The 10,423-nt window shown below is 39.4% G+C and overlaps 1 protein-coding gene across 1 annotated transcript; it reads right to left on the bottom strand.

The window, feature by feature from the left end:
- Window positions 1-878: 878 nt before the first annotated feature.
- On the bottom strand, window positions 879-10,300 carry LOC311280186 (cilia- and flagella- associated protein 210-like). The gene is made up of 8 exons (XM_084392160.1): window positions 10,108-10,300; window positions 8,714-8,887; window positions 8,431-8,636; window positions 3,910-4,066; window positions 3,683-3,822; window positions 1,656-1,860; window positions 1,268-1,432; window positions 879-1,189 (listed from the first exon to the last, which is right to left on the bottom strand). The coding sequence occupies exons 1-8, from the start codon at window positions 10,291-10,293 to the stop codon at window positions 971-973; spliced, it is 1,452 nt and encodes a 483-aa protein (XP_084248286.1). The 5' UTR covers window positions 10,294-10,300; the 3' UTR covers window positions 879-970.
- Window positions 10,301-10,423: the final 123 nt, after the last annotated feature.

The following is a 10,423-nucleotide window of genomic DNA, read 5'->3' as shown; positions in this document are numbered from 1 at the left end:
TTTAGTGGCAGAAGTGATAGGTCTAACATATTTGTAACACGGAGTCTGCTTTGCAGCCTTGGCTAAATGAAGTTTACACGAGACTAGATAATGATCTGAGATGTCATCGCTCTGCTGCAGAATTTCAACGGCATCAACATTGATTCTGTGTGATAATATTAGATTTAGACTAGAGTATGATTACGACAATGAGTAGGTCCTGACACGTGTTGTCTAACTCCAGTAGAGTTCAGAATGTCTTTAAATGCCAATCCCAATGCATCTTTTTCATTATCTACATGTATATTAAAATCACCAACAATTATGACTTTATCTGCAGCCAAAACTAACTCTGATAGAAAGTCCGCAAATTCTTTGATAAAGTCTGTATGGTGCCCTGGTGGCCTGTATACAGTAGCCAGCACAAATCTCAAACGTGATTTTTCATTTACACTATGTATTTCTATATTAAGCACCAACACTTCAAAAGAATTATATTTGAAACTAGACTTCTTAGTAATTCTAAAAATATTACTATAAATTACAGCAACACCACCCCCTTTGCCTTTCAGATGAGGTTCATGTTTATAACAGTAATCTTGCGGGGTGGACTCATTTAAAGTAATGTAATCGTTTGGTTTTAGCCAGGTTTCTGTCAAACACAGCACATCTAGATTATAGTCTGTAATCATATCATTAACAATAAGTGCTTTTGAAGTAAGGGATCTAATATTCAGTAACCCAAGCTTTATCATTTGCTCATTTGTATTATATCTGTTTTTTATTTGTTTGAACATCCAATTAAATTTTTACCCTTAGATGGGTTTAGGAGTTTTTTGTATGTCCTAATTCGGGGAACAGACACAGTCTCTATATGATGATATCTAAAACTAACTCTGATAGAAAGTCAGCAAATTCTTTGATAAGCAGAGAATCGAAAATAGCCTTACCTTGAGTCAAATAGTAAAGTGACCAACAGGAGAACTGGATATTAAGAAGAAAATACTTGCGTGCTCTTGCCGTTTCCACGAAGTGACCGCTTGTTCTTCAGGAGAGGGGAGACGTCTCTCTCGGCCTTCTGGGCTGTTTCGATGACTTGTTTGGCATATTTCTGGAACTGGTTTTCCTCCTCAGCCATGAGAGCGATGTTCTTCGCCACCAAGTCTTCCTGTTCTTTTCTCGTACGGAGATCACTTGCACGTTTTTCAGCCTTTACAAAACCAGTGTTGCATTAGAGAGAAATTATGACTTCAATGCATAAAATAAAACATATTAAAATAATACCCACCATTTGTTGTATGTAGCTGTCTTGCAGTGCTTTTCCTTTAGCTTTAGCTTTTTGAGCTTTAAGTTGTTCCTTTTCCCTGAAGAGTTTATCTGCTTCCTTCAGTGCATTCAGCGTCTCCAGAGATTTCTGTTTTTCATCCTCTGCCTTTTGTTGCAGCTCTCGCCTCTGATATAGAGTTGAGAAAAATGTTTTATTCAATAAATGCATTTCAAATGATATATAAACAGTGTGATGCTCTAACCCAGCATCACTGTGGTAAAATGAAGCCATAAGGCCCAGCACAGCCGTGTGTTACAGTGGAGCGGCTGAGGGGCGATGTGAGGCACGACGCGGAGCGCAGATTTAAACATGTTTACATGTATAAAAACATTAGGAATAGGTCATTTACCTTGGATTCTCTGTGTGCAGCGATAGATTCCCACATGGCTGCATGTTTTTCTCCTCTCTCACTTTGCACTCGGGCCTGTTTGGCCTCACGTTCAGTCACTGCTTTTGCAATGCTCTGTTCCTCATTCTTCCTCAGAAGATTGATTTCTTCCATCTTCTGCATGTCTAACTTCTGTATAACAGTGTCTCTAGGTCTTTGACGCTCTCTAAAGCAAACATAAAGTCAAATACAAGCCCAGTTCTGAGACAAAGCAAGCAGTGGAAAGAAGTATACTTTCTCTTCAGGCTTCCCACACTGATTTCAATAACCTTCCCAGTTAGATGTGATTCATGAATGAGCAAGCTGTAAGAATGTGGATGTCAAATGGTTGCAATCTTTTGAATTAGTTTATTTTGAATTTAGGTTTATACACTAATTTATTTACATTTGTATAAATGTTCCCAAAAGACCTTTCACAGACAAATGAAAGATTGGAACTGGTTTGCAAGCAAGTTTGAATTTGAAACTAACACAAATAATTTGAGGTAATCAGTAACATCAAATTGTTTAAGTTAAGAAATTGAATGTTTAAGTAAGCAGAGCTTGCAGATTTTTGTTTTGTAATCATACATTTTAATTGCTCTTAACTTAAAATATTTGAGTAAGATCATTCATACACAACTTAAAATTGTCATGTAATCTTCAGTGTTTTTAGTAGTGGAAACTTGGCTAGATTTAACCAGCTAATTCAACAAGTGCTACCTTGCTAATTGGTGACACGATGCTTTGACAGCATCAGCATATCATAGCACTTGTGGAATGAGTACAGCAACTTAAAACATTTAACACACACTGTTCTCAAAGCAAGCTCATGCTCCACTCGTCACCAGCCATGATGGCGACTCAAAAAACCCAACATAACAGAAACTCTTCTAAACTAGCATAGCAAAACATTAAACACTACTAAATCTCCCACAAAAAATCCCAGCCTAGTTTCAGTTAAATTTAAGTTTGTCAAAATTAAAAGAAACAAGTACATAGAACTCAAAACAACGAAACAATTCAACGTACTTAAAATGTGTCAGTTTTGTGAACTCAAAAGAAAAAAGAAAGTTTTAAATACTCGTAACATTTTAAGTATCTTTTGTTAATTTGATGGAACTAATTTGTATAATTTGAGTTGGCCCTACTCAATACAATGAATTATTTTGAGCGTTAGGGTTTACTGTGTTATGAAGCTAAAAATAAAAAATACAAATATTAGATGAGACATTAGATGAAAAACTTAAACCTTAAAGGAGAACTCGGTAACTCTAGCGAACTCTAGTCACTTCTTCGCTGATTTTCCCTTTTGTTGTCGTGTGTTTTCCCCACGAGCTCCCCCTACAGCTGTGGGAGGGCGTATATTTCACAACACAGTTGTAAATAACTCACTTGCGGCGCCTCCTCCCCCTCTCTACCGCTGCTCATGTGCGTGGGGTTAGGGTTAACCCTAGGCTAAAAAAGTTACCAAGTTCTCCTTTAAACTTACAAATGTTGCCTTGGCAACTAACTGAAATAACATTTCAATTTGTAAGTTGAAGTACTAAAATTACTAAAACTAAAACTGAAATAAATATAAAATAAAGCTCAAAAGAAAAAGACGAAAAAAACGAATAAAAAAAATGACAGAAGCACATACTCACAATTCCTAAAACTTAAACAGAAAATATAACAATAAAAGGTCATTCAAACCATTGCTAAATACTGTATACTATAAATAATACTAAAATAACAGCCCATGATCTCTAGAGATTCACAGTTTTTAAGTAACAAAAATGCCTAAAATGCGCCCAAAGTTATTTCATCTGTTGTCTAGCATTTAATATATCAAGTTTAGTCTGGATTGGAAGTGTTTAACATAAATAATCAGCATGCTGTGTGTTTTATACGTGCTAGCCCTCATTCATGTAAAATTTAGCAGGAAGCAAAATAAAGAAGTTAATTTCTGGCACTAATGAGAATCCTGTAATCTCCAGCACAGGACGCATTTGTCTGATGTAGAGTACCTGAGTATTCCCTCCTGCTTCTCCTTCCACACTCTCTTCTCTTCCTCTCTCTGGCTGGTGATCTGCTTTTTTCTCTCCTCCTCTTCCTCCTGCCTCCGAGCCTCCGCTGCTCTCTTCAGCTCTCTTTCGGTCAGAAGGTCCTGATGGAAGACAGAAGAAGGGATTTCTAAACCGCATCTGATTCAGTCTGCTTTCACAGTGTGAATGTTGTCCAACAACCGCCTTACCTGAAAAGCTTTCGTCGAGCTCCTCTTCTCTTCGTGTTTCTTGCGCTCTTTCATGGCCCGTTCCATCAGAGCACACTCTCTAATTCGATCTAGTTCTTCACCCTCCCTCCTGATCTCCTGCCTCTTCTGCTCTTTCTTCATCTCATGATCCTGACACCTAATAAAGCGGGAGACGTCAGACACCTTGTGCTTTAAGGGAATTCCCAGCTGACAGGGAATGTTCTCAGAACCTCAAAGTTACGAACAAACGGTCTTCTAGTAACGTTAATAGAATGTTCGTTCAAAGTTATCAAAGTTAATCATGTCCTCAAAACATTCACACAAAAACATTATTTATACATCATTCCTGGAGTGTTTTTTTCTTTAATGAATTGCTTTAGTTGGACAATCGTCTAACATTTCTTGAATGCTAATTATTTCAGCGCGTTCAGAGAACATTCACAAGCAGTGTTCGGGGTATCGCATTACTTTATCAGATTACTTTTTTCAAGTGACGAGTTACTTTACATTTACATTACTTTTAAATTTACCACAAAATATCCGAGTCACTCTTTCAAATAAGTAACACAGGTTTTCCCATTTCCGGACGGATAGCTCTCCTGTCCCCATGTTGGGAGAGATCGGCAGTAAGTGCAGAGGCGTTTGTGTGTGAACATGAGGGTTATTGCATCTCACTTGCACAAAAACATATTCAGCATTCCTCAAAATGAATAAAAAACTCAGAATATGGTAATATCTATCTATAAATTACAGAAACGTTAGTCTGTCTGTCTGTCTGTCTGTCTGTCTGTCTGTCTGTCTGTCAGTATTAGAGGTCGACCGATTCATCGGCCGGCCGATTGATCGGCCGATTTTTTGCATTTTTAACATAATCGGCATCGGCCAATATCCAAGTGTATCAAGCCGATTATTAGGCAGGCGCATCTGTGGGCAGCCTAGTGTTGTTGTTGTGGAACACGCGTTCGACGCACGCCGCGCCTAGAGTCATTCTCCAGCAGAGTGAGCAGACCTCATCCAGTGCTTAAGGAAGGAGCTAAGTTCCTTGGAGAACACTCTTTTATATTTAATTAAAAACTTTTGATATGTTACTGCCAACTTAGAGAAAAAACATGAATAGGCGACATGACGTTCGGCTACTTTGAAATTGATAGCGTAGTTGAGGTTGCATTAGCACAGCAGAAGGGTTGTTATGTCACAATAAGTAAGCAAATATTTACAGACAGTGAATCTGAGACTTTTATTTGTTCTGTTTGTGTGTCTTATATTTGAAAGGGTTGTCACTCAATGCAGAGAAATAAGTAATAAAAAAAGAGACCAACTAACGTTATATAGTGAAGGACTGGCTTTGCTTTACTAGCGTCGTTGTCGCTAGGGTTGGGTAGCTACAGACAGACCCAGTGCTAATACGGCACTGGTGCCTTAACGACCGTTATTTACCGGACCGAATATCAACGCGCATTTCTGTGCTTCATATCAGTGCTACTGTTATGCCTGTGCTTCTCTTGGATGCTCTGAAAACGGACGTTAGAATAACAGAAACATCGCTTCGCTGCACTTGACACTAGTCAGCAGTTAACTTTAGCATTCCGTTAGCTAGCTGGATTAAACACGGTTAAAATGCTGGCCAAACAGTAGTGTAATGTGTGACTGTATTTCACTGTAGACTAGGGGTGGAACGGTACATGTATTCGTATTGAACCGAAACGGTACAGGCGTCACGGTTCGGTGTATACATTTCCACGGAGAATACACGCTATAAAAATAAATAAAAGTCGCGTGCAAAGTAATGCGGAACTACTGTTAGATACGCGAGTTCTTTAGGGACGCCTAATCTGTAGCTCCGCTTTAGCTCCGGCTGCGATGTAAAGATTGCAATGCTGGAATATGTTGTGTGTGTGTGAGAGAGAGAGAGAGAGAGAGAGAGAGAGAGAGAGAGAGAGAGGCGCGATCGAGATCGAAAAGTCGCGTGTGTTTAAAGTCGCAAAGTGTTTACTTATATTTGTGTGCAAACGCGCGCGCGTGTGTGTGTGTGTGTGAGGCGCGGGCGCGATCGAACAGTGGAAACATAAAAACATACTCTGTCATTTTGTTTATCAGGACATCATTCAAACTTTCATGTACATCATTCAGGTACAATTACCAAACATATCTCAAGTTCTTTTTGTCTTTTGTACAAGTGCAGATTGGTAAAGTGTTCAATAAATGTTTTTGTTGAGAAATTTTGTCTATCTTAAGTAATTATTTGTGTTACATTTTATCTTTCAAATAGAGGTTAAAAACAAGCACATAATCGGCCAAATATCGGCCAAAATAAATCGGCAGCATTAATCGGCCATCGGCCGACCCGGATTTCAAAAGATCGGCATCGGCCTGAAAAAAACCATATCGGTCGACCTCTAGTCAGTATGTCTGTCTGTCTGTCTGTCTGTCTGTCTGTCTGTCTTTCGCATATCTCTCGAACCGTTAGTCTGATGGATTTCTAACTCGATAGGTGCCTCGCTATGGGCACGAGTAAGTGCACAAAAAACTTGTGACTGGCCTAACCAGTCGAGAACCACTGCATTAGAGCACAGGCAAAGTTATCATTACCTATCCATATAGCAATGTTTATTATGGAAATATATTACAGTAATCAGTATTGTTACATAACAAATTGTGCAGCAATAAAGAAGGTCTAATTTAACACTGTTTATCCTCCAGAACAGAGAGTGTAGAATGGCCAAAAGGTTTGGGCAAAATCCGTTAGATGTATTTCTTTAAAAAAAAAGCCTAAATTGAAAGATGAGGAAGACGGATAAGAGGACAAGGAGGAGAGCAACTGAGAGGAAGGGTTAGAGATCACATGAGATGACAAAAGAATGTCTGCATTTGGAAGTTTAGGCTGTATATGTCTGTATGTCTGTCTGTCTGTCTGTCTGTCTGTCTGTCAGTATGTCTGTCTGTCTGTATGTCAGTATGTCTGTCAGTATGTCTGTCTGTCTGTCAGTATGTCTGTCTGTCAGTATGTCTGTCTGTCTGTCAGTATGTCTGTCTGTCAGTATGTCTGTCTGTCAGTATGTCTGTCTGTCTGTCAGTATGTCTGTCTGTCAGTATGTCTGTCTGTCTGTCAGTATGTCAGTATCTTTGTCTGTCTGTCTGTCTGTTTGTCTGTCAGTATGTCTGTCTGTCTGTCTGTCTGTGAGTATGTCTGTCTGTCTGTATGTCTGTCTGTCTGTCTGTCAGTATGTCTGTCTGTCTGTCTGTCAGTATGTCTGTCTGTCTGTCAGTATGTCTGTCTGTCTGTCTGTCTGTCTGTCTGTCTGTCAGTATGTCAGTATGTCTGTCTGTCTGTCTGTCTGTCTGTCAGTATGTCAGTATGTCTGTCTGTCAGTATGTCTGTCAGTATGTCTGTCTGTCTGTCTGTCTGTCAGTATGTCAGTATGTCTGTCAGTATGTATGTCTGTCAGTATGTCTGTCTGTCTGTCTGTCTGTCTGTCAGTATGTCTGTCTGTCTGTCAGTATGTCTGTCTGTCTGTCTGTCTGTCTGTCAGTATGTCAGTATGTCTGTCTGTCTGTCTGTCTGTCTGTCTGTATGTCTGTCAGTATGTCTGTCTGTCTGTCAGTCTGTCTGTCTGTCTGTCAGTATGTCTGTCTGTCTGTCAGTATGTCAGTATGTCTGTCTGTCTGTCTGTCTGTCTGTCTGTCAGTATGTCAGTATGTCTGTCTGTCTGTCTGTCTGTCTGTCTGTCTGTCTGTCTGTCTGTCTGTCTGTCTGTCTGTCTGTCTGTCTGTCTTTCGCATATCTCTCGAACCGTTAGTGCGATGGATTTCTAACTCGATAGGTGCCTCGCTATGGGCACGAGTAAGTGCACAAAAAACTTGTGACTGGCCTAACCAGTCGAGAACCACTGCATTAGAGCACAGGCAAAGTTATCATTACCTATCCATATAGCAATGTTTATTATGGAAATATATTACAGTAATCAGTATTGTTACATAACAAATTGTGCTGCAATAAAGAAGGTCTAATTTAACACTGTTTATCCTCCAGAACAGAGAGTGTAGAATGGCCAAAAGGTTTGGGCAAAATCCGTTAGATATATTTCTTTAAAAAAAAAGCCTAAATTGAAAGATGAGGAAGACGGATATGAGGACAAGGAGGAGAGCAACTGAGAGGAAGGGTTAGAGATCACATGAGATGACAAAAGAATGTCTGCATTTGGAAGTTTAGGCTGTATAGTGGATATAATGAGTTGCATTTGTGGGTGTTCTTACAGCTCACCCCGGACCGCACTCATGTTCTAACCCTGGTTACGGCCTCGTCATCAATTACTTTTAAAAGGAACTTTCCCATAATGTTTGGAGAATTCCCAAATGAAATGAAAAATAAATAAAAAACATTTTAAAGGTTGTCGACACTTTGAATGTTTAGAGAACATTCGAAAATAACATTTATATGTTAATTGGAACGCTAGCAAAAGGTTGTTCGAGCATGTTGTTGTCAGCTGTGTGTGCACTGAAGCATAGATGACTTCTCCTTACTGTAGTCTCCAGCTCTCCGAGACGGCCAGGCGGTCTCGTCTCCTACACAGGGCGTTCTGCTGATCCCGCTGGACCGCCTGCTCTTCCCTGCGAGCCCTTTCAGCAAAGAACTCTCTGTCTGCTTCTCTGCTGGCCTTCAGCCTCATGCGCTTCAGCTCGACCTGAGCCTCCCTATCCTTCTGGACCTCCGTCAGCATCAGAGCGCTCTATAAAACAAGAGGATCGTTTCTACAACACTTCACCACAGAAGAAGATTTGTGATCTGATACCGTAAGACACGCACATGGAAGGCTCTCACTCGGCCGGTCTGGTAGAACTGCAGGGTTTGAGCTCTCTTGATGGTCTCCTCTCGTCTCTGGGCCTGGTGTTCTGCTTCTTGCAGGTCCAGCTGTTTCCTCCTCTCTTCGATCAGCGCCTCTCGCATGGCTTTCGCCTCGAGCTTTTTACGCCGTTGTCCCTGTAAGGATGAAATCAGATTTGTTTGTTGTACTTTGTTACTGTACACATCAAGTCTCATATTAACCCTCAGAGACACAGGTATAGTTTTTTTTCAAATGAATATCACATCAAGATGACATTCAAATTACAATTTAACATTATACTAAATTGTAACAAACTTAATATTATAATAGGGGCACAGACACGAGAAGTATAAACAAGGCTATATAATTAAAATAAAAAACTAAAAGTATCTGCTCAAAAGAATAAACAATGGTAACATTTGTTTGTATTGTGTATGTTCTTTTAGGTGTAGTTTGTGTTTTAGTTCTGTTCCCGTTAGCTTCCCAGTGTGTTTGACTAATCATTCCTCTCACCTGTTGTACAGTTAATTAGCTCTTTTGTGTGCTATGTGTATCTAAGCCCTCAGTCTGACGTCGTTCCCTGTCCAGGATAGTCTGGATTGAGTGTAATGATTCTGTTTCTCCTGCATGTTCCCATCGGTGATTAAAGCACTCTTAGTTTATCTCTGACTCGAGCGTGTGGAACTCCATGTGACAGTCGTATAGTAAGTTCACCATTAGTTAAGCTAACCTAACCCTAACCCTAACCCTAACGACGGCTAACAGGAACTAACAATGAAAAATAATTCTAAAACATTTATTGATCTTAGTTAATGTTAATTTTATTAATACATTTTTTAAATCAAAAGTTGTCAGTCTGTTAATATTTAATAGACCTGAGCTAACATGAACTAACAATAAACAGCTGTATTTTAATGATTAACATTAACAAGGATGTAAGATATACTGTAACAAATGTGAATCTCAAATTAGTTTTACTTAATGCATTAACCAATATTGTAAAGTGTAACCTGAAAACATTCTAAACACAAACGGCATACAAAATAAACAGGAGTATTAACAAAATATTATAATACATTATACATACGAGCTAAAAAAGCCAATTTTTTAATAAATGATTCTTATTTCTTAATAAAGACTTATAGAAAGGCCTATTTTCTTCCTTAAAAGTGTTTAGGTCATTAAAAAGCATGATGTTTACGCATATTTAGTACGGAGGGCCGCACATGACATGCAAGAAAAAAAGGGTTAGATTGTGTGCACGATTTACTGATTCATTCCCTCGATTTAGCCTAACGTTACTATTTCTGTCTTCCTGCGTGTCATGTAATTAAGAGAGCTAACTTAATGCAGTAATCCCAGTGCTCCCACTCACCTCGATGGTGTTGGGCCAGTGTGTGACGGCCTCTTTAGAGTGCATGTGCAGCGCCTCCCGCTGTTCAGCTGCTGTTACTACACTTCTGCTCTGGGGATCCACACCGTTCACACTGTCCTGCACGCGCTGCCATTCACTTCCGGACAACACTAACCCTTGACGAAGGTCTGCTTCGGGTTTCTCCATCTCCAGACTGCCAGCTGTATGCATTCGACAACATATTTCCAAGTTATTAAAAAAGCTCTAATTATTATACATTATTTTCAGATGTTTTTTTTTTTAATAACAGTTTTTATACAAACACAAAACAAACAAA

Source organism: Rutilus rutilus, assembly GCF_951802725.1.
Source record: "Rutilus rutilus genome assembly, chromosome: 20".
NCBI classification, from domain to species: domain Eukaryota; kingdom Metazoa; phylum Chordata; class Actinopteri; order Cypriniformes; family Leuciscidae; genus Rutilus; species Rutilus rutilus.
The sequence above is the reverse complement of the archived record's forward strand: the minus strand, read 5'-3'. Positions and strand labels throughout refer to the sequence as shown.